The sequence below is a fragment of the Pocillopora damicornis genome, chromosome 4, assembly GCF_964200805.1.
Source record: "Pocillopora damicornis chromosome 4, jaPocDami1.2, whole genome shotgun sequence".
Classification (NCBI taxonomy): domain Eukaryota; kingdom Metazoa; phylum Cnidaria; class Anthozoa; order Scleractinia; family Pocilloporidae; genus Pocillopora; species Pocillopora damicornis.
The window spans coordinates 6,946,162-6,968,248 of record NC_142673.1 but is presented as its reverse complement, the minus strand read 5'-3'; the positions used below and the strand labels follow the sequence as shown (position 1 = coordinate 6,968,248).

The 22,087-nt window shown below is 38.2% G+C and overlaps 4 protein-coding genes and 1 long non-coding RNA gene across 19 annotated transcripts in view; 4 read left to right on the top strand and 1 right to left on the bottom strand.

Annotated features, from left to right (window-relative positions):
• The first annotated feature begins 846 nt into the window (after window positions 1–846).
• LOC113679093 (uncharacterized) lies at window positions 847–3,310 on the top strand. The gene has a single exon (XM_027196037.2). The coding sequence runs from the start codon at window positions 977–979 to the stop codon at window positions 2,636–2,638; it is 1,662 nt and encodes a 553-aa protein (XP_027051838.2). The 5' UTR covers window positions 847–976; the 3' UTR covers window positions 2,639–3,310.
• Window positions 3,311–4,282: 972 nt separating this feature from the next.
• On the top strand, window positions 4,283–10,416 carry LOC113679094 (uncharacterized). The gene is made up of 6 exons (XM_027196038.2): window positions 4,283–7,183; window positions 7,427–7,483; window positions 7,723–7,839; window positions 7,933–8,079; window positions 8,412–8,750; window positions 9,100–10,416. The coding sequence occupies exons 1-6, from the start codon at window positions 4,430–4,432 to the stop codon at window positions 9,688–9,690; spliced, it is 4,005 nt and encodes a 1,334-aa protein (XP_027051839.2). The 5' UTR covers window positions 4,283–4,429; the 3' UTR covers window positions 9,691–10,416.
• A 290-nt stretch (window positions 10,417–10,706) lies between these two features.
• LOC113679096 (uncharacterized) lies at window positions 10,707–13,199 on the top strand. The gene is made up of 2 exons (XM_027196044.2): window positions 10,707–10,934; window positions 11,802–13,199. The coding sequence occupies exon 2, from the start codon at window positions 12,056–12,058 to the stop codon at window positions 12,941–12,943; it is 888 nt and encodes a 295-aa protein (XP_027051845.2). The 5' UTR covers window positions 10,707–10,934; window positions 11,802–12,055; the 3' UTR covers window positions 12,944–13,199.
• Window positions 13,200–13,813: 614 nt separating this feature from the next.
• Window positions 13,814–22,061, top strand: LOC149046647 (uncharacterized). 2 transcript variants are annotated; one of them, XR_016186026.1, is made up of 5 exons: window positions 13,818–14,032; window positions 16,029–16,169; window positions 18,084–19,310; window positions 20,968–21,023; window positions 21,137–22,061. It is a non-coding gene; the product is annotated as an uncharacterized LOC149046647 (long non-coding RNA). The 2 variants fall into 2 exon arrangements; XR_016186025.1 differs by lacking the exon at window positions 16,029–16,169 and having other exon boundaries at window positions 13,814–14,032.
• Window positions 20,930–22,087, bottom strand: part of LOC113679082 (uncharacterized) — a 121,973-nt gene continuing 120,815 nt past the window's right edge. For all 14 annotated transcript variants that reach the window (XR_016186012.1, XR_016186010.1, XR_016186013.1 and 11 more), the window contains one exon: window positions 20,930–21,966. The gene's annotated coding sequence lies outside the window, so the exon portion shown is untranslated. The remainder of the gene's footprint in view (window positions 21,967–22,087) is intronic.

The following is a 22,087-nucleotide window of genomic DNA, read 5'->3' as shown; positions in this document are numbered from 1 at the left end:
TTGTCTTTCTAACTTTATTTTTGTCTTCCTGTTTGTTCATTTATTTGTATTGAAATTTACCTCGAGAGGGGAGAAATCTTTAACGCGAAATCCATATCCTGATTACTGAAAATATGCAAATCTCCTTTGAGTAACAGCATTTTAGACGAACTGTTTCTTCTTCACTTCGCTTTCGGTTTCTCTCAAGATTAATCATCAACTCAAATACAAACTTCGTCTGAAAGATTATCTCGCCAAATCCTCGAATATCTTCCCGGCGCCAAAATAACTAGTTGCTCCGCCCCATTTTCCATGCACCTGTTTTCCGCCCGTTTCCTATTGATACAACGAAGAAAGATAAAGAGTTTTAAAGGCTTTATTAATGTTTCTATCTGACCTATCGTCACTTACTTTTCAGTGATTGACAAAGTTTCTTTTACGACAGTAGGGATCAGCGGGTTGCTACATCGACTTCGTTGTATGTGGGTAACCCAAATTTCCACAGGAAACCAAACTATCCTTTAAATCCACTTTTGTCGGTTTTTGTTTTTGTAAATATCATAATTAATTTATGAAATGGTTTGATAACATCTCCATTTTTATGAACCTTGCTTAATTCTTTTGAAGAATTTTCTCTTGTCCATATAGCAATTGTTTTGAGAAGTATGCAAGGACTTGATAAATTACCTTTGAAATACGCTAGTATGTTAAGTCTTGTGGACCTCAGAGACTGAATGCAGCGTTAGGAATATTAATCAAATAATTTTTGTTGATTGTATTGATTTCTGCGGAAGATAAACACGATTCTATTTATGTTTCGTTGCGCAGTTGGGAACCTCAATTTCGACATCAATCTTAAATGATCGGAACATCACCTGTGCAGTTGTACAGTGCACTCTGCAATCATTTAGAGTTATCGCTTTTCGGTTCTCATCCCTACGTTGCGTTACAAGCATTGATTGTCGACCAGAACTGTTCTAATTCTTAACTCAAACATATGCAGGTCGCACCTTCCAAAAAGGAGGAAAACTTGGCAACCACCATGTATTTAAACAAAAGGAAAGTCGGAGAAAAATCCATTAGACCCTCTCAACCAAATGATGATAAGAAAGCTATGTACTCTGCATTGGGAATCTTAGATAGCAATTATCCAAGAGCTGACATGAGCCAGAACGCAGAAGATTTCGCTTTTGCAGGACATAAAAACAGGCAGATCATTCCTTCTGCAACAGGAAGTGTGCTCGATGGTGGTCATGTTAATGGAGGAAGCAACTCTGCTTGTGGAATTGAAAGTGACGCAAAAAGCAACGAAGCGGATAGTAGCTTTAGGGAACACGACAACATGAGCCAGAATAGTAACGACTCTGAAAGTTACATGGAAATGAATGTTGTCAAAACTGGGAGTTTTGAGAACCATGCCCGTTCTTTACCAACAGCTGAAGACATCCAAAGTCAGCTCGTCATGGCTCAAGGGAGCAACGAAGAAGCATTTAAGGAAGAACTTTTGCGCTTGTTTGAGGTGTATTTAAAAACCAAAATGGAGGAACGTATGCATGGTTTTCGAAGCAGGCAAATGGAGTGGGAAGAAGCTTCTAGAACAGAAAAAGAGAGACTTGGGAGTAAACTGGCCAAAGAGAAGGTGGAAATGCAGAGGCAATTTGCTGATGCGATATCCAAACTAACGCATTCATTCAGCGAGGAAAGAAATCATATTGAGCAGTGCTACGAAGATCAGGTGAAACATCTTAAAGATAAGCTTTCACTGGAACAAAAGCGAGTAGATGGGAAATTTGAAAAAGAGAGAGTGGAGCTCAAGGAAAAGCTTGAAGCAGAATATCAAGTAATGTTGACGAAGGAAGTGATGTATGAAAAACAAGAAGGACTGCGGGAAAGATCAGAAATGAAGGCGAGGTTTAACAAAGAGAAATTTGAGCTCGAAAAGAACTTCAACCAACAGTTGACTGAAGCTGAGACAAGTTTGCAAAAGGTTCGGAGTGAATTGAAGGAGAGTATGCGGATGGAAAAGGAAAGTCAGGAAAGAGCAGTGGAAGTTGAAATGAAGCTGAAGGAAGAGAGACGGCAGAGATTAGAAGTGGAAAGCGAACTTGAGCAAGTGAAGGAGAAATATTCCAACATAGAGGCCCAAAACGAAAAGGAAAATGAACAACTTAGAGGCAAAATCGATGTACTTCGAGAGGAAATTAAGGGTAAAAACATCGAAATAAAAAGGCTTCAAGAAGCGAATCAAGAGAGTAACACCAAGATACGAGCCTTAACTCGTCACCTTCAAAAACGAGTAAAGAGGAACAGTGAAGTTAGTGTTAAGAGTCAAGAATCCGCAGAAGGAAAAGACAGCGAAGACAGATCTAGTGCAAACACTGCTCAATCAAGTGCATGGAATCAACAGGGAAGCGCGAGGGCGTTGGCTTCTCCTACTTTGGAAACCGATAAGATGATTAAAGTCTACGACTCTAAGTTGCGTTTGACTCCTGACGAGCGTAAAAGAATTTTGGTTTATGTCACTTTCGAGAAACAACCTGATCAAGGTGTCTATAGGATTTTAAACGCTATACTGCCAAAACAGCCTGTTTCTTCCACCGTTCGCGTTTTGATGACCTCTGATGATGGAAAAGAAGAGGAAGTTAGTAGTGAACAGTGATACCATTTGTCATTGCAAATGGACAGTGCTTGGATGTCTGCTGGACTCGTTTCCAGAGCCACACCTCCATATGATATCAGAGCTCCATTATACGAGCTTAGTTTATGTCTCGTGTAACAGTTCTACTTACAATTCTCAAAATGTATGATATTAACTGGTACTGCTGAAAGTTGTTATTTCTTGGCGAGCACTCGCTTGTTTACTGATTCATTCAGCTAGGCTTAACATTTTACATCCTACATAATGGGAGTTCTTGAAGACAAAGATTTTAAAGGTGTAAATGATGAAATAGTTATACTTAGAATATAGAGAGCACAGATATGTGTCACTCACGGAAAGTTTGTGGCGAATGACTGTGGATGACACTTCCTGAGCTAGGTAAGCTTCTTTCACAACATACGTAGGTATGTCTATCGATATACATCAAACTTTTAAAACTCAACTGTGACAAACGGAGTATTCTTGTTATGATAATAAGAGGTGTATTTCTGCTAATGAAAATATGAATGTTGAATTATAGATGTTGAGTTGAAATGATATCTCTTATTTGACTGCTGTCTTAAAAACTAGATTGAATATTGGTATCGTAGATGGCAACGTTCATCAAGTAGGACTTTAGAAACAAAAAACTATGATAATAAAATAGCATATGGAAAAAAAGGAACAGTTAAACAATCTCTTCCTCCATAATACAAGGCTTCATCTCTTTAAGTTACGATCTCATCGTCATCTATAATCACAATTGGCTGCTGTGTACCACAAAAGCACTCAGAGTGCATTACTGTGTGGGATATTGGCACGTTGCCGACAAATGACAGGTTCCTTACAGGTATCAGGAGCAATTATTGGTTGATGATATTACATACATCAGAAATAACTATCCTAATGGATTGATTGTATTGGACCATCCTTGGAAATATTTCAAAGCAACGAAAAAGAAGAAAAAACATAAATGAAGCCATCAACTTAATGTTTGAGTGATCCACGACTGTGTTTTTAAGGAAGTAGATATCCATACTCAATTAATGCATTTAACGTAAAGATTCAAATTGCTAAGGACGGGTCGATATCTATGAATATACACTGATACATACTTTCGCCGCACTACCATTTTCCTTGAAAATTTAGATGAATACTTGTAACCGCGGAAAATAGCGTGAAATAAGTTGGAAATGTTTTAAATGACACCTTAAAATTAGCTTACCTCGGTGTATTATGTGGTTTTGTTGAAACCGCAGATTCTTTATTTATTGAATTTCTATGGTTTTTTCGAGCGAAATTTCTTACTTGTAGGTCAAATACTATAATTTATTTCTTTATTGTCCCTTAACCGCAACTTGTACCAAGTAAGGTGGTATTCCAAGAAACCACAATTGGATGTGTGAGTAACAGGCTTGTTCTTCTCGTGTTGGACCCGTTAATTTAAACTTTTATCTCAATTTTGGTGGCATGGCAGTTGATTTAATTCGCCGTGTGAGTGACGATTTTCTACTTGCAGCGGAACTCACTAACATTTTTTGTTTATAACTTCCCTAGTGACATTATTATACCCTCGGTGGCCTACGCTACTGGTGGCGTAAACCTCAATTTTACTCATTAAACATAAATCATGGGCATAAAAATTGCGATGAATAGTTCATTCAATCTCTTTCTCTTTGCTTTTCTGGCTATTCGAAGAGCGCTGTAAATTGAATATCTGAGTATAGTAGGTACATTTAAGGTAAAATTTTCAGGTTTTCTCTGATGCGTATGTTCCATCAGTCTATGAAATAAGAGCTTGTGGCTGCTGCAATGCATTCAAACAGGAATGAAAACAAGGTCAGTATGAAATCAAACATTCCTGTTCTGCAGAGCAGTGGGCGAATCCTGATGCACTCGTTATCAGCCAATGTAAGTAGTGAGCATGGCAAAGAACAATCGTCAGGGTATGGAGTAACAGAAGTTGAAATATACAGCAGTAAAGAAGCTTCAAACAACCATGAATACGTCTCTGGGGGACGCCAGATAGCCTATTCCGCATCGGAAACAACAAACAGCCATGTTGGAAGGAAAATGGACTCTTGTGGAGTCATTGACGATGGCGAGCAGAAACCAAAGAGCTTTACAGGGGACAGTCACCCTTTAGGAAGACAGAAAATGATTTACTCGTCATCTGGAGTTATAACAAGTAGCCAGGCAGCAGGAAGATTTTACCGACAAGATGGTAATGAAAGTGGTATGCGAACCAGCAAGGACAGTGGCTTTGGGGAAAGTGACAGTGTAAGTCAACAAAGCGGCGAGATCGATGGTTCAGTAACAGAGGAGTTTCGGATCGAACTGAACGAGAGTGAGGAAGAGGCCTTGAAAGAAGAGCTGCTGCATATATTTGAAAGAGAAAGAACTACGTTGGAAGTGTATTTCAAGAAGAGGATGGAAGAAACTCTGCGAGGATTCAGGAGCAGACAACTAGAGTGGGACGAGGCGACACGAACAGAGAGAGCAGAGCTTGAGAAGAATGTGTCTATGGAGAAGATGGAAATGCAGAGGAACTTCGCTGAAGAGATTGACAAACTGACTCAGTCATTTCGTGAAGAGAGACAACAGCTTGACCAGTATTATAAGGAGAAGTTAGAAGAACTTCGGGAAAAATTAGGAACCGAGCAAGGAAGAATGGAGGAAAACTTTGCAAGAGAAAAAATTGAGCTCAAGGAAAAATTGGAGGCTGAATATCAAGTCATGTTAGAGAGGGAAATTTCACGCGTGAAAGAAGAAGCGATACGTGAAAAATCAGAAATGGAACAGCGCATAAATAATGAGAAACTCGAAATGGAGAGTAGCTTCAATCTACGCCTCTCTGAGTTCGAAAGTAACTTGAAGAGATCCAGTGCTGAATTTGAAGCTAACATGACACAAGAGAAAATTGGAATGGAAAAAGAATTCCAAGAAAAGAGTAAGGCGTTTGAGGACAGTTTGCAGGAAGAGAAGCTGTTGAGACTTGATGTAGAAAAGGAATTAGAGCGAGAGAGAGAGAAATCTGTCAACGGTGAATCGATGAATAGAAAAGAAAACGAACGCCTTCGGAAAGAAATCGAGGTACTACGCCTTGAAATTGAGGAGAAAAACAGAGTGTACGAAGAAATAACGTTTTTTCAGGAAACATTGACTTCAAAAGGACGTGAAGGACTCAGTGGCAAACTGAAGGATGACTTTGAAAAACTGTTAGCAGATCATAAAACGGAACTAGATAAGACATTCCACACCGAAAAAGAGGCGCTTGATCAAAAAGTACAATCTGAGAGACGACAGATACAGGAAGAGCTTGATCGAGAAAAAGAGAAAATTAAGGTGGAGAAGGATGAAATTGTTAAAACAAGAGAAAGACTAAGGGTCGAGGGAAAAGGCCAAGTAGACAATTCGCAAAGGCAACGAAGTGATGATGAGTGGACGAGATCATCTCTGGGGCACCTACAGAACGTGCGTGTTGGTGAAACAGAAAGTAAAGGAGTGTTTGAACATCAAAGGGGAAACCGTCAGGCTGAACTCGGAAGTGGAACTGTTGGATTGTCAGCGAATCGTGGAGAAGTCTCTGATGGTGTCAGAGATGTGACGAGTCTTACTAACTGGAAATCGTATCAGCATTCACAACAAGAACGGTCACAGACAGAAATCACGTGGACAGGAGCATATGATGCCGACTCCTGTGGTGTTCAAGGTGGCTTCACTGGTAGTCAACAAAAGCATGATTTTGCCAGTGATAAAGCAGGTCCTTCCTACTGGCAATCGTATCAGCAACTACAACACCCTCAGCAAGACAGTGTAGGGACCGGAACGTTAGCTGGCAACTCCCATGTCGATCAACCTGCTGTCACTGGTATCCATGGACAGCATGTAGGTACGGATTATAATTCTAAGAATGACTCGACTTTGCAGTCACAATTTCACACCAGCCTCGTGTATCATGAAAAACGAGCTTTGCCAAGCAACAGTCAAGTTGGACTCTCGGACTCTGGAACTAGATCAATGGAGGAGCCCCAGGCCAGGAGCATGTCATTTCATCACACACCGACAGACAACGAATCGGCGTTACGATTTGAGATTGATGCATTGAAAAGTGAAAATAAAGGTTTAAAAGCCAAGATTGTAGCGCTGGAGGAAAACATCGACCTTCATAAGCAGTACAAAGAGGAAGCCAAGGCTGAAATGGAAAGACTCCTGAAAGCAAACCAGGACAAAGACCTAAGGCTCAAGACCCGAACCAAGCAGGTTGAGGAGACTAGTAAAATGAAAACCGAAAAAGAGGATGATAGAAAACGACTTCACAATGACCAGACAAGCTTCCATACTCATGAGGACAGGGCCAGAAGGTTCGAAAACACCGATCGGCACTTGGAAGAGAAACTACGGGGGCTGGAGGCTCGAGCAGCCAAAGCTGAAAAGACCTCAATAGACTACGACACCAAGACTCAGCTCACTGCAGAGCGAAGAAGAGAACAGAGAAGACAAGATTCCAATAGACATAAAGATGACATTCAAGGCCAACGGAGTGTACTGAGCCCGAGACAAAAGGTAAATAATTTGTTCTGTCTCTGTATTCATAGTGATGGTCTTCTCCTTCCAAGGTATTTATTGCTTTTGCTGGATCTCTAAAGTTTGGCTTCCCAGACAAAATATATACTTAGCATAACTCGAGGCACATAGCTCTTTGTCGTTTAAAACCGCAAGATTAACAACCGTTCTGATTTATCAGCGGCTATCCTTGAAAGGCCAAGTTATCCGATATTTATCCTAAATTATGTTGGCTTATTGCAGGGTAAATCCCAGCATGAATTAGAGGCAAGATATGACACCCAGGATTCTTCATACAAGGTGAGCGTCAATCTAGTTTTGGTGGTCTAGTTTTGATAGCTTTTCTTGTAAATAGAAAGATAAATAAACAATGAATGCCGATTTACTACGATTTTTCACAAAAAAATTGCAGAATGAATTCCTCTGACTGATGGAAGCTGTTAGTCTAATTTGTAATTGTATGTCGACCTGACATATCGACTACGTCCTCGTTGTGTAGGTATTGATCGTAATTTATGAGATATTTTTCTGTTCTGTAGGCAAAATACGAAGCAGCATTACGAGAAAAGAACAGACTTCTTCAGGTCATCAGGGAACTGGAACTGAAAATCAAAACTTTGGAGCAAAAGAAGATTGAGCTACTTCATCAAACTTCGGTGAGCTCACAACTTGTCCGACAGCTTACTCTACACAAATTTATTAATTCTTTTTACCATATGACACTATAACACTGTTTTCTCCGTTTCTAGCAACAAGGAAAGCCCTCAGAGAAAAGTGACGAAACTGAACGAATCAAGCGCCTGGTCTCTGAGAATTCTTCCCTGAAAGAAAGAACTTCAGAATTGCAAAATCAATTGGAACGGCTGTTGGAAAAACTGAAAAATGAGAAAAAAAAGGTGAGAAAATAGATTAATTTCTGTAAGTGTAAGTATTGATACATGGCACGAACCAAGAGCAGCTTCAGCAGAAAACTCAAGAAGTGACGAGAGAAAGTAACTTTAACTCATTCCTCACTATCGAACGCCCTGCGTGTGAGCCTGTAACGGTGTCAGTTTTGAATCAATAAGGTTATTTACCCTTTCTGTTAAGAATTAAAATGCCTCGCCTGAAGTCTTGACGATTTCACTTTGTGATCACATCTACTTTGTGTATGGGAAATAAAGCGCTTTTGTTGATAATAAGGCCCACAGATATTTACTAGCAATTTTACTCATCATTCTCATTCTAGGCTACCAGTTTTGAGACAGAAATATCCACCCGCAAGACTGAAAGTCTTCACAACATTAAGGGCTTACAAGATAGGCTCTTGCATACTGGCCGAGAGCTTTCTAGCTCTCGTGGAGAACTGGACCTTGATGCACTAAAGAGAATCGAAAGAGAAATTTTCACCATTGGTCAGATCATCAGGACTCAATTTGAAGGTAGCAGAGAGGATTTGTCTTACTCATCAGTGGCTATGGACCCGGCCCGGATCGCTCAACTGGAGGTGGAGAAAAAGGAGTTGGAGACTAAGCTTTCCCTGGCTAGGGAAGCTATGAATGAATACGTTACACGTTTAAATGAGAAGGTTGGGAACCTTTTACACAATACGATTCTCCTTTCTCTGTCATCATGATAATTGATGTCACCATATAATAAGATCTCAGTTGCACCCCATCTCAGGGACACAGTCAGTTCTAGCGATAAAAGGGTAACAGTTTAACCAGAGAACATATCACAAAAAGCTAATAGAAACTCGGAGTGGAGGCGACAAATGGCCTAAAGCGCAGGAAAACGCGAATAACCGAGTTGAGGTTGGCTTCAGTTTTTCACCTGATTGGTCGAAAGTATGGTTCATGTCCTATAGACCAATCAATCAATCAATATAGAGCAATAAAAATCAATCAAAATCACGTTATATTTGATTCTTCTCATAGATGCAGGACGTGGAAAGTATGGCAGGAATGTCAGGGGAAGTGATTCAGGAATTGCATATGAGGAATGATAACTTAGAAAAGAGTTTGCAAGATTTGGAAGATGGACAGAAAACATCACATTTACAGAACGAGCAACTGCGTCATCAGAGATCAGCTCTTCACAATCTAATCGGAGATTTGTGCAGCCACGATGAGCTACCTCCTATGTCATATAACTCATCACCAAGATACTTCGATTCCGAACACAGAAGCAGAAGCTACGATAACAAGGAGTTTGGTGATGCTTCATACAGCGCATCCTCAAACTACCTCGACTCCACATACAAAAGCAAATATGCCAGTGGACACGATAAAGAGAGTTTGGAAGGTTCGTCATATAACCCGTCATCAAAATTCATAGGTTTTAAGTACGATGACAAAGATGACGGAATACGCGATAATCGATACAAAGATTTCGACTCGAGGCTGGAAGATAGATACGTAACCAAAGGTTCTAAAGAGATCTACGACGGTCAAAATTCCAGCGGAAGAGCAAAAGGGGAAAACTACCGGTGTATTTTTAAGGACTGTCCTAGCAATTCAGGTTTTTGAAAGGAAAAAGGATTTCGAAGGATTTCAGTGCGTTCTTTGATAAACTTGTTCATACGACACGATGTTACGATTTTAAAGGTCTACGAAATCTGTAATCTACACCGTGGAACGTTTACAGATCTCTGTCGATTGGCACAAGTCTTTACAGTAACAGAATTGTGCAGTATGTACAGTGTCTTTTTGTTCAGTATTTTTTATCTCTCTGAACAAAATTCAAATATTTTGATATTTAAGTTATGGACAGAACATACAATTTTCCATTGTTGCTCAAACAAAGACTCCTAAACAGTTTTTAAAATATCTGAATGCTGTTATTATTTGCTCTTCGGGGTACAAATGGCTATTTTTACCATTTAGAACGTTTCTTGGGAAATGACGTTGAACAGGTTTTTATGATAACTTCCGCCTTTAATTTTTACTGAATTTACTAATACATTTTCCTTTCAGCAGTAAGGTTTTTGACAGCAGTGTATGTAAGAGGTTGAAGTCCTAATTTAGGATGGGCTACCCTTATAGACTGAATTGGTTGGCATGCCTTCCCTTAACAGTTGGTCGACAACTCTCTATTCAACGTGATAAATAGAAGTCTTGTAATTCATATCTGGTAGAATTCTCGGGAATTCACCCTCTCTTCCCACACAATGTTATCTTGTGGTGACTACTTTTAACACCAAGACCAATATCAGGCATTGTTTCACATTAAAGGGATGTAGAATAAAAAAAAAATTTAAAAAGTAGAGGAGCGTGCCAAGATTTATGGTACTCATTTTAGAAGCGGCAAACATATGTAGGCTGCCCTAATTAACAATTTGTCTCTCGCCTTATTACTCTGGCGTTCTGTAGACGGCCTGAGCTTAAAAATTCGGGTTTCTGCTCTTTCAGTCACAAACCGCTGTCAGAGCTCTAAGGCGCATGCGTAAGTGAGGTCCTTTCAACCGGTAGGCGTCAAAAACTATTTTGAAAAACCGTCACAGCAATTTTTTAAAAGCCGATTAAATTTTCATGTGAAATGATACTATGAAAACTTTGCCATGATTTTACCATTACAAGCGCCTGGGCACACGCAAACGCTCAATTGCAAAAACGTTGACACCCCAAAAACATGATCCAAAAACGATGAGACCAAACGGTTTTATGGGAAATGTTTGTGCAGATACAAAATCAGTTCACATCTCTCACCCTTCACGAAATCCTTTATTTCCAGGAGAGCGTGAATAGCTTCCATCATTCACCACGTACCAATGGTAGGTATCGTGTACATGTGTACATGAAGAGCTTTAGGGTCTCATCGTTCATTGCAAACGCTTTCTTACATGTCAATGCTTTTGCAATCGATAATATATGAAAACATTTACGATTATCAAGTCAAGGAATATATGGTAATATCTACAGGTTTTCACAAATTCCAACGGCTGTTTTGAAGGTTTACTTTACATGATTCGTTCGTCATCTTTTATTACAAACACCTTGAGGTAATTTTTTTATTCCAAAGTTGTCACTGTGTTAATAGAAAATCTAAATAGCCTCTCTGATCTGTGTATTATTAATTAGGCTTTTTTATTAATTCCTTCCCAAAAATGTCAGCTTAAGAGCCACAAGGTGTTTGAATAACCGAGTTATGCTTCTCAGTGTTTCTACTTTGTTAATGAATCTTACACTTCATGTTTTCTTCGCACTATTGGTGAAATAGAGAAAGCTTTAGTTGAAAATAAAAACCACAAAATGGTTAATATTATTTATGTATTCAGAGCGTTTCAGATGAATAGAATTAATATTGGCCAGTAGCCCACATTTCTAACACAAATACTCGTTTTGTTTTGTTTTGCTTTGAGAAAATTGGCTCGGGAGAGTAGAGGTGGGTTAGACGTGCAGTTGATACTATATTAAGTACTTTGTTTTCCATGGTAAGAAAGAAGCCATGTCTGTTACTTTGATCGAACGAGGTTTTGAAAAAAGAGCATAGAAATTATAACGAGACGGCCTTCCAAACTACTTTTCATGAAAATTTAATAAGGGGATTCTGTCGCTTTCGATGGTTGCTAAGTCGGAGAGTTTGTCATTTACGCAAATTATCCCTTTAATAATACAGGTATTTTTTACTTCACACAAAGGGTAACGAAGAACCTTGAAGACTTATTTTAACACCTGCTGTCGTTTTCAGCTTCTTGCAAAATATTGACTATGATGAAGTGAATTCCGATGGGAATCAAATTTTCGCAAGGAGAGCTCGTTCCCCAAACTTGAAAGCGTCCCGGGTTTTAAGCTTTCCTCGACACATCGTAGTCTTTGGCAAGATTTTCTTCAAGATATTTACCTCCTCTGGAACAGCTACAGCGGGGAAGAGTCAGAAAAAGTCCGTCAGCTAATGGAGAAGCTGAAAGCTGATTGTAAATCCGACGATAACGATTCGAGAGGAGGAGAGGATGCCGAGAATCATAACGAAGGCGGAGATTGTGTTGAAAAAGCCGTACACGCAAAGTCAAAAACAGAAGATTCTTCGAGTCAAACAGAATTTTATGAAACTTTGCATCAACAGCTGGAGGCTTTGAAAGATGAGTTTCACCCAGCGAGAGAAGAAATGGAAAAAGCATTTATTAAAGAGAAAGACTACCTTGAAACCAAGTTGAGGGATGAGTACAGTGAGATTATTAAGACAAAAGACGACCTCATCCGGGTTCTCACCGAGGAGAAGGATTTTTTTCTGAATGAACTCCGCCATCTTAGGAAATCGTTCGATCTTTTTACTAAACATGTCCATCGAGATGCGCTCCAACATCCGGGCGACTGTGATTGTCTAAAGGGCCTGGGTGCAAGCTCAGGAGAGCGCGGAAATTTGGAAGTTCAAGGAGAAGGCAGTTGCGATGGTAACACGAACCTCGATCGTGAAGAACTTCTGAGCGTGCTACGCAAACAAGAAGAAGTTTTGTTGAAATCATTTGAAAGAGAAAAAGCCGAGATGACAGAGAGGTTCGAACAAGACAAAATGACGGTTAGGAAACTTACCGAAGACGAATGTCGAGCGAGGTATGCTTATGAACGAGCTTACCTGCTCCAGAGTATAGATGGACTCAAGGAAGGACTGGATTGTTTGAGGATTCAGAAAGATGAACTCGCTAAAATATTTGAGGGCGAGAAAAATGCAATAGAGCTTAGTTACAAGAGAAAGGAGGATGAACTACGAAGAAATCTGAGACTAGAGCTCCAACGCAAAATTATTCATGCTCAGAAGCCCTGGACACAGACAAAGATTTGAGGGTGCAATGTCCATTTTTTCCGTTGCTAAATGCCGGAATTAAAAATACTCTTCATGGATGGGGGAAAGGGGGAATAGATTTGAAGTGACCGGCAGGTGTTTCCAGCAGTTATTGTTTTCTTATAGATACTCCTGTTAATTCGATAGTATTAATAGAAACATGTCAATAACGCATGTTAATGCCTTTTACTCACTGCTGTTGCAGCGAAAAGTCGAAAAATATATATATCAAAATATAAATTATATTATCAGCCCTACGTCTTCTAATGTCCTTTTGAATTGAGAAAAAGAGCCAAAGTCCTCTACATAACCACGATACCCCACCCTAGAGGAGTTTTGCGATCGCAAAAGTATAACCTTCGGCACTGAGAACCTCCCGAAAATCCGAAATTTTTGAGAACCTAAACTCAAATTCCAAGATTGAATTGAAATGGTTGGTAATCAGTTACGTGTAGCTTGAATTGACAGTAAAATAGTATAACGTGCGGTTACACAGACGAAACAAACAGATACATTTTGCTACATTTTTTAATCGTCACCGGGAACTTACTAGAGGAAATTATTGTATACCAGTTCCGAAAGACCTCTTGGATTTTTTTTTTTTTGGCCGAGGACCAAAAAAAAAAATGCTGAAAGAGGGGAAAATCCGCAAACCGCAAAAACCAAAACCGAAAAACCAAGCTAAGAGAGTGACTAAAATCCTAATGCCTTTAATCTCCCAGACTCGCTCGTGAATATAGTAATATCAAAGTCTCGTGTCCGTGAATCAAAACGATGTCCTGTCATAAATATTCGATAAACCCATATTAATCCTATCCCTCTGGCCATGAGCCGTAAAATTCGTATGTAGCGTGACGCGTTTTATCGAGAAGTACTGGGCACAAGTGAAGTAAAGCCAAAATGGCGACGTGGCCAGACGCAATGATGGACAAATCTTGTTATTTTTAATACAAAGCCAGGCGGAAGGTGGCAATTCGAATATCAGCTGCCTCTCAGATTATATATTTATTATATATTATTGTGGTCTTAGGATGGAACAATAGCAACACTGGTTGGAGAAGACTAAAATGGAGACCATGTGTGTTGTAGGTGAGCATAATAAGACTAAAAGTCGAAAACTGCATGGAAAATTGTTTTCTCCATCCAGTTTATTCCTAACTCAAGTTATATGCTTTGCTTCTAAGTAAGCTTGTAGCCTGTTTGAAATATTCTAAACGTTTAGTGGGAAATTCAGATATTTTTTGCATTTGTTTTGCGATGTTAGCTTATTGCATCCAAACGTCAGTATACATATTCTCCATACTGTTCTCTATACATTTACTATGGTACTGTCAACAAGACTCTGTTTGACAATGAAGACCCTCTTTTGTTGGTGATCATTTCCTTTTTCTTATTTGACCTTAATGTTTGATTCAGGGCTTTTAGAAATTATAAGGTAGTCACTCTAGAAATGTGTTTGTAGCTGGTAGACTTAAAAAAGTGGGATCAATATCAGTATCTGGGCAACTGCCCACCTACCCCTCCCCTAACCCAACATTAACCCTAACTTGTTATCAATTGACTGTTGTTGGCTTAGGGGAGAGGTAGGTGGGCGGTTGCCAAGATACTAATATTGATCCAAAAAGTGAATGCTCACAAAGTTTCCATGGGCAAGAGGAAATGTTTTTGAAAGTTCCCAAAGGAGTTGACTAAAATGTGATTTTTTAACTCCTTTAATTTAAATTTGTATTTCCTTTTTTTGATGCACTTATTATTAGTCTCACATTTTGAATATTTCTTTGAAAAGGGGAAGCGTCATACTTATATGTTCATTTTGTCAATGAAATATTTTGGTGAGCAGAGTGTATGCAATTTTTAAGTAGTTGTGTGTTTTTTATTAACATACTGCTCTATAAAAGGAGTAGCATATTATGCACGGTTTCCAAGAGGGTAGCTGCTTTCCCATACAAGAAGTTATTGGAGAAACTAACTCCTCTAGATTTCTGCTTTTCCCTACAATGTATAAAAGCACTCACTTAAGAAGCATAATCCATATCACACATTCTGAAATAAATTACTTTCTATAAAAGCCAAATCAAATTAAGATTTTCTCTACAACGTATCAAAGCACTCACTTAAGAGGCATTATCCTATAGCGACGCTTGATCGCCGCTAGCTGGACCGTACGAATCTCACTGATCGACACAACAAATATCGCCCCAATTTCTTTCATGGAACGCCTCCTTTATTAAATGTCGTATTTGACCGTGAAGCTAAAAATAATTGATTCACAAAATTAGGGACAAGAAATTAGCTATAGAAACACTCGAGGTAAATTAAACTTACATTGTTGCCGGATCTGGCGAGAGTTGACACAAAAAGACCTTTCCTTCCTTCGATAAAAACGACAGACAATTTCTTTCTATTAAACCACGTGTGCTTGCGAAATCGATCGAATTATTGAATTGCACAATAGATCTGTTCTGTTTGGAAATGCGATACCACTTACGGAACGCGTGACGAGGCACCTAGTGTGACTTTTACAGATTATTAACTAAACGATTACTAAATCAAAACAAGGGATAAACCCGTGCCTTAGGGGCACTTACAATCCTTATCACACATTCTGAAAGAAATTACATTCTATAAAAGTCAAATCAAATTTGGCTGTTTAAACTTAACATTTCAAAAGCAAGATTTCATTTTGAATTGTGAAATTTCTTCTGTGCTGTGACTCTGAAAGTACCTTTCTTAAAATGGCCTGTTATGAATTTGTCAACTACAAATGTAGAATAAAAATTTTTCAAGCACTTCCTTATCAATCATTAATTTACTCACTGATATTTTCAAAAGGGTATCATTGATTTTCAAACTACTATTTGTAAGTAATATTTACAGGTGGGTCCCTGTGACTTTGAAGCATGTTGCCCAATTTTTCTTTTCCAAGGGATTATAAATTTAGGAACTGGTGCATTATAATGTAGAGTTACACTGCAGGAACATTCGGTGGTTATGAATGTGCATGAAGCACAAGCCAATTAGGATAACTTGCTGCAATGCATGGTTATAGATCTTTGAGATGATCCTTTTTCTTTTATTGTAACAGACTCCAAGAGAGATATTTGAATATTTCAACATCCACGAAGCAATTATTGGATGAGGTTGATTTCATACATAATCCAAACCGAGGTCTGAGTTATCTACCAAAGCAGAAGGCTGAGACAGATACATGTAACACAAACAAGAGGTTTGATAATTCATAATATTTTGTGTGAACTAAATTCAATAATTGTGTTGTACATTTTATAAAGAATCTGCCTTAAAAAGACACTTCTCTCTGAGTTTGCAAAAGTTTGGGAAAACTACACTGAAAAGGGGCCTGAAAATTTGGTATATTTTGAATTTGACATAATAAATGCAGTATCCACTGCAGATATTTTGTTGATTGAATGTTCTTTACCAATCAGACTTATTATATTGAGTCCAATGTGAAATATCACTGTTATTGTGCAGCTTAAATCTCTTAAAAGAATTATGTGAAATGCTATGAAAAAGGTTTTGTTGATTCATTGCATATGGTGAATAGATCTTAGGCATTTAAACCCTAAACACACTACAGTCAAATCTTTATTAAACAACACTGTATTAACCCTTTCACTCCCAAGATTACATTTATTTAGTAATTCTCTGTACTGTCTGCCATAGAATTCTTATGATGTTTGTTCTGAGAATTTGATATTGGATCAGCTAGTGATTCCCTAATCTATATATTTTTCTTTAATCCCATCACTTTTGTGCTTGAAATTGAATAGACTTTGTCAAGAGAAATTCTCTCTTGGTCACTCACAGGAGTCAAGAGGTTAAGCAGTTAGTTGTCAAAGTACTGAAATTCTTTTTTTCATGAGGTAGTGTAATTTTCTCCTTTGTCAGGTAGTGGCCATTATTATAAGGTCATGGTCATCCTTGACAGCAGAGTCCCAATGGTCTGTTTGTATTGTCTTTCATGTGAAATGAATAGTCCAATCAAACCAAACCACTCAAAGAGAAGTAAGGATAATCTCTCATATAAATTAATCCCTGTTTATCTCCCAGAATCAATCAGTACTTTTGGTTCAAATGTCTTCAATGCATTGCAGATCATCTTAGTCTATTCTTTGGATTGTTAGGACAAATATTAGGCGTAGAGATCATGCAAGTCATTTGCTGGTCATCCTGTGTTAAGCTGTCAACTTGTATTTTAATGGTCACCCCACCATTCTCTGTTGGTGACTGCTTAACCCTTTAACTCCCATGAATGACCAAGACAGAATTCTCCTTACAGTATCAATATAATATCAAGCAGACAAGAAAGGAGAATGGAGAAAAAGATCAATTAGGGGATTGTAAGTTGATCCAATACCAAATTCTCCAAACCAACATCACAAGAACTGTATAGCAAACAGTAGGGAGAATTGCTAATGAGATCTTGGGAGTTAAAGAGTCAGTACTGGTTTGACTGCAAGTGTTGTGCTAAAAAGAGAACTCAGTACATTTAAACCTGTTCAAAGGTGGAGTTTTTAAGTATATTTTGGCACTGCAATTATTAGAGCAACCAGAAAAGGGAAACAATTTTAATATGTTTACTCCAGTTTTTGTTTCTTCTTAGTCAATTATCAGAGGTGATGACTTCTTTTTTTCCTAAATCAAGTTATCTTTTATCTAAATTATATTTATTACTAAAATGGCAATTTTTAATCATTATGGTTACAATTTAGAGAGTTGCAACTGGATAACTCCATTTCAGATCTCTCTCAACCCTTTAACCCCTAAGAGTGACTAGCATCTAATTTCTCCTTACAATATCACCACTGAATCACACATTAATGTCATGAGAATAAAGGAAATGATCACCAACTGAAGAAGCTCTTGATTGCCAGGCAAATTCTCCTCATCAGCACCTTAGTAAATGTACAGAGAACAGTATGGAGAATATGATTGCTGATATTGAGTATAAAGGGTTAAATACCATTCTAAAATAGACATGTTGATTGATTGATTCCTTTTTCCATTTTTGCCATGCTCTCCAAGTCCAGAAGTCCAATATGTATTGAGGAAGTTTCAACTTAATTTGTTTAATTAATTTTTAATAGTTATTAACCATTTCTTATAATTTCCTTCCTAGGTGATAGAGGTGATTGTCCTTTGGCTGGTTGTTTGAACTTGTGGCTGCAACATGAAACAATACACAATCCACCAAAAAGCAAAGAGAAAAGACAGAGAGCTTGTAGAAATGTGAACTTTTTTGCTGCGCTGAAAGGATCTTGAACTGTTTACAAAATATGGGTGACTAATAGCTGACCTGCAATGGAATCTTCCCCATTGATCAAGCCTCTTCCCCAGTCTTGATCTGTGATGCTAAAACTTGGTCCACCAAAAAACAAAGAGGGGCTTTTGAGAGCTGTTTTGGAAACTGGACTGTCTTGTTGGGCTGATCGGATCTTGAACCATGTACAAGAGATGGTGTGACTAAGAGCTGACCCACAATGGAGTCGGCATCACCCATAAAGTCTCTTCCTCAGTCTTGATCTGTGATGCTAAGACTTGGTCCACCAAAAAATAAAGAGAAGTCAAAGTTGTTTTGGAAACTGGACTGACATACTGTGTCAAACAAATCTTGAACTGTGCACAAGAGATGGGTAACTAATTGCTGACCCACAATGGAGTTGGCATCACCCATAAAGTCTCTTCTTCTGTCTTGATCTCTGGTGCTAAGACTTGGTCCACCAAAAAACAAAGAGAAGTGTGTGAAAGCTGTTTTGGTAAACTGGACTGTCTAGTTGCACTAGACAGATCTTGAACTGTGCACAAGAGATGGAGTGACTAAGAGCTGACCTGCAATGGAGTTGGCGTCACCCATAAAGTCTCTTTCTCAGTCTTGATCTGCGATACTAAGACTTAGTCTATCAAAAAAACAAAGGGAAGTGTGTGAAAGCTGTTTTGGAAACCGGGCTGTCTTACTGTGCTGAATGGATCTTGAACTGTGCACAAGAGATGGGTGACTAATTGCTTATCCACAATGGTGTTAGCATCATCCACAAAGTCTCTTCCTCAGTCTTGATCTGTGATGCTAAGACTTGGTCCACCAAAAAATAAAGAGAAGAGTGTGAAAGTTGTTTTGGGAACAGGATTGTCTTACTGTGCTGAAAGGATCTTGAACTGTGTACAAGAGATGGGTGTTTAATAGCAAGCCTATCATGTCCCTGTTGGATTGAAGAATATATGCCAATGAGAAGTTGATCCCCTTTGAAATACATTGACCAGAAACTTTTGGACGGCTCATCTTGATGTTAGAGGCAGTTGGATCCTAAGGATTGTCATGCTGTCAAGAGAAACGACATTTAAGTGGAAGGTAACAGTGCTTTCATTTTATTTTGTCATTTTATTAGATCAATAGTACTGTACATCAATTTATCCTATTAGGGCATCAGAGGTTGGTGTATTTTAAGTGGTTTTACCAAACGATCCAAACTTTTTTGTTTTTTTTTTCAGTTTTTTTTAGGCATGACTTTTTAAAGCAGCAAAATTTTAAGCACATCAAACTCGTTGCTGGTCATAAAGAACACTCTCATAGTTTTCTTTGTGTTGTTTTGGTCTTTTGCACTCACCTTACGTGATCAACACAATGTTCAGATTGGGTGTAGGATTTATTTTTAAAACTAAAAGCCAAAATGCTAGAAAATCATACAATTTTTCAACATATAACAAGTGGGACATTTTTCTCATTATTCGTATTTTTCCCCTGCCCCAGAGGGGCTCAGGAAAAAAAAAAAAAAAAACCGTTACCTGCAAAATGTCTGTGCTTATTACATTAAAACCATTGAATAAGATGTGTGTATTGTGCAGTGTATTCGGCCTTGAAGGTTTTTTATTTGATTGATTTGGAGATATTCAGCCGAAAATAGTTAGACTTAACCTGGGACTTGGACAAACACAATTGTTGATTATGAAGAATTGTTAAAAGAATTGAAACTTGAAACAACATTTGCGGTTTTCATGTTTTCATGAAGTGTTCTCATTAACTGACTCTTTGATCACTGAGAGATTAAAAAAAAGAAAATCTTTTCAACTCTTTCTCTGATAAATTGTTATAGTCTAATAGTACCATGGACTAACAACATTCCATCGATCAAGAGTGTTTTGACTCTTGCAAATATCATGTAAGGGTGGAAACGTTTCTGGTTATTGGCTGTGTGACAGCAATATTATGTAAAAATAATCAAATCAACAAATGATTGCATTTGCTCAAAGCAGTATCATAGATCAAAAACAGAAGACCATAGTTCAGTGCAGCATTTGTGGCCGTAAACCTGGGATATCGAAGCAGCACTCCATATCAAGGACAAACCAATGGTGTGTGATTCTCCGAAGAATCACCTCAATGCCTCTTACTAATAGGTCACAGAACTAGTTGATTCCAATCTAAAAATTTCGAAGTCATCAAGTGATAAACAGCCTTGTGAAAACAAAAAAGGGATTGTTACTGGTATTCACTGCAATGGGTTTAATTTGTCAATGAATTTTGAATGCTTTTCCGGAAAAAAGGTTGTTTGACTTAAATCTCTTAGGTTGCATTTGAACTCTTGATCTGAAGCTTAGATTTCTTATCGCCAAATGATCAAACACTGTGCAGGTGGTGAGAAGTTATCTTCAAGAGCACATGTTGCCTTTTGGTAATTAACCAACTCACTTGTTATTGTTGAAGGAATCAAAATTTTCCTTTTTTTTTTTTTTTGCATTCCTCTCCGTCAAGGTAAAAAGTACCAAATTTGAATGAAACGTTACTGAATTATTTCTGAGCTGTGTAGTTGGCCTGCACATTTACACTCAACCTTGGCGAGGAATGTTATTTTAAGTACAACCAGATTATGTGAAAACTTTTTCTCCTTTTACGTAGTTTTCGTTTAGTTGAAAGGAAATATTTAATTTTGTTGTATTTAAAATGTCACTGAAAAGTAAGCGGAATAGGAATTTTTTTTAACATCTTGCATTTTTTAATTTCTTTTCAGTAAAGCGAAGATTACAAGTTGAAAACGTTAAGGAGACCTGGATAATTAACAATCTGGTGAGTACAACTGTGGTGGTAAAGTTAAAGGGAAAGTTGTAATTTAGATATGAAGCCATCTAAAATAATATTACAGAAATTAAGAATTTCGTTGCTTTCTCCTTACTTCGCAGGTATTTCAAACCTTTCACGAAAGAGGCCAAAGAAAGACTTCAACCTCGAAAATAAGTGTAAATTGGGTAGCCAGAAACCTCCGTCAACTTTGTCCTTCTGGTGTAATTATATAACGTAAAGTACGGATGTGCATCCATGTTGTGTTTTGAAGAAACATTTTCCTAAGTCTTTCGGCGGGAAATGGCCATCTCAAGTAAGAGACCAAGGGGAACTGTCAATCTTGGAAAGAACGAAAAAAATCGGGGGTCGATCCGCCACCCCACCACACCCACCTCTCATAGACAGTTGTTTTGTAATTTCAAACAAGTAAATCCTTGTGGTAAACTACATCTTTTATACACATGCGTGCTGTAAGATTATGTTTGTCTGAGATGATCAAACTAAACGCATGCTTACTACAATATGTCGTACCACAATGTTAAACTCGTCTCAAATTACATAGCAACTGTTTGTGAGAGGCGGGCGTAGAGGGGGACGGTGGTGGATCGACCTCCAGTTTTTCTTCCTTCCAAGGTTGACAATTCCCCCTGATCCCTTACTTGTGATGGTTAATTTTTAATGCTATTTAAGGGTGGAGAATTGATCCTCAAAAATGTCAACCTTGGAAAAGGATCCGCCCACCATCCATGAAGGGCTTCGCAGCTGTTTTATTCTGTAGTACTCAACTCAAAATAAATCAATTACATTTTGCATCGAAACCAGTTTCAATCGTCTGCAAGAGTTCTGCACGCGGCAGTTCGAAATGTTAGCAAACTTCTCCTTCTTTTCCACGCCGATTCTTTCTTAGACCTTTTATTTTCTTCTGTCTTCCTCTTAATTCTAAAGGAAACTGTACAAAAATATAATGAATATTTTTTTACTTCATATGTAACTGGCAATAAATCAATAAAACATCTGTAATAAACAACACTAAATATTTCAAAAGGTGTGTGTTTTACTTCAGAATGAGC

Bases quoted from the DNA above. Each gene is read 5' to 3' on its own strand.
- LOC113679096 (XM_027196044.2), top strand. From the start codon at position 12,056: ATGGAGAAGCTGAAAGCTGATTGTAAATCCGACGATAACGATTCGAGA.
- LOC113679093 (XM_027196037.2), top strand. From the start codon at position 977: ATGCAGGTCGCACCTTCCAAAAAGGAGGAAAACTTGGCAACCACCATG.
- LOC113679094 (XM_027196038.2), top strand. From the start codon at position 4,430: ATGCATTCAAACAGGAATGAAAACAAGGTCAGTATGAAATCAAACATT. The intron at 7,184-7,426 runs GTAAATAATTTG...GGCTTATTGCAG, and splicing joins TACTGAGCCCGAGACAAAAG to GGTAAATCCCAGCATGAATT. The intron at 8,751-9,099 runs GTTGGGAACCTT...TTCTTCTCATAG, and splicing joins TTACACGTTTAAATGAGAAG to ATGCAGGACGTGGAAAGTAT.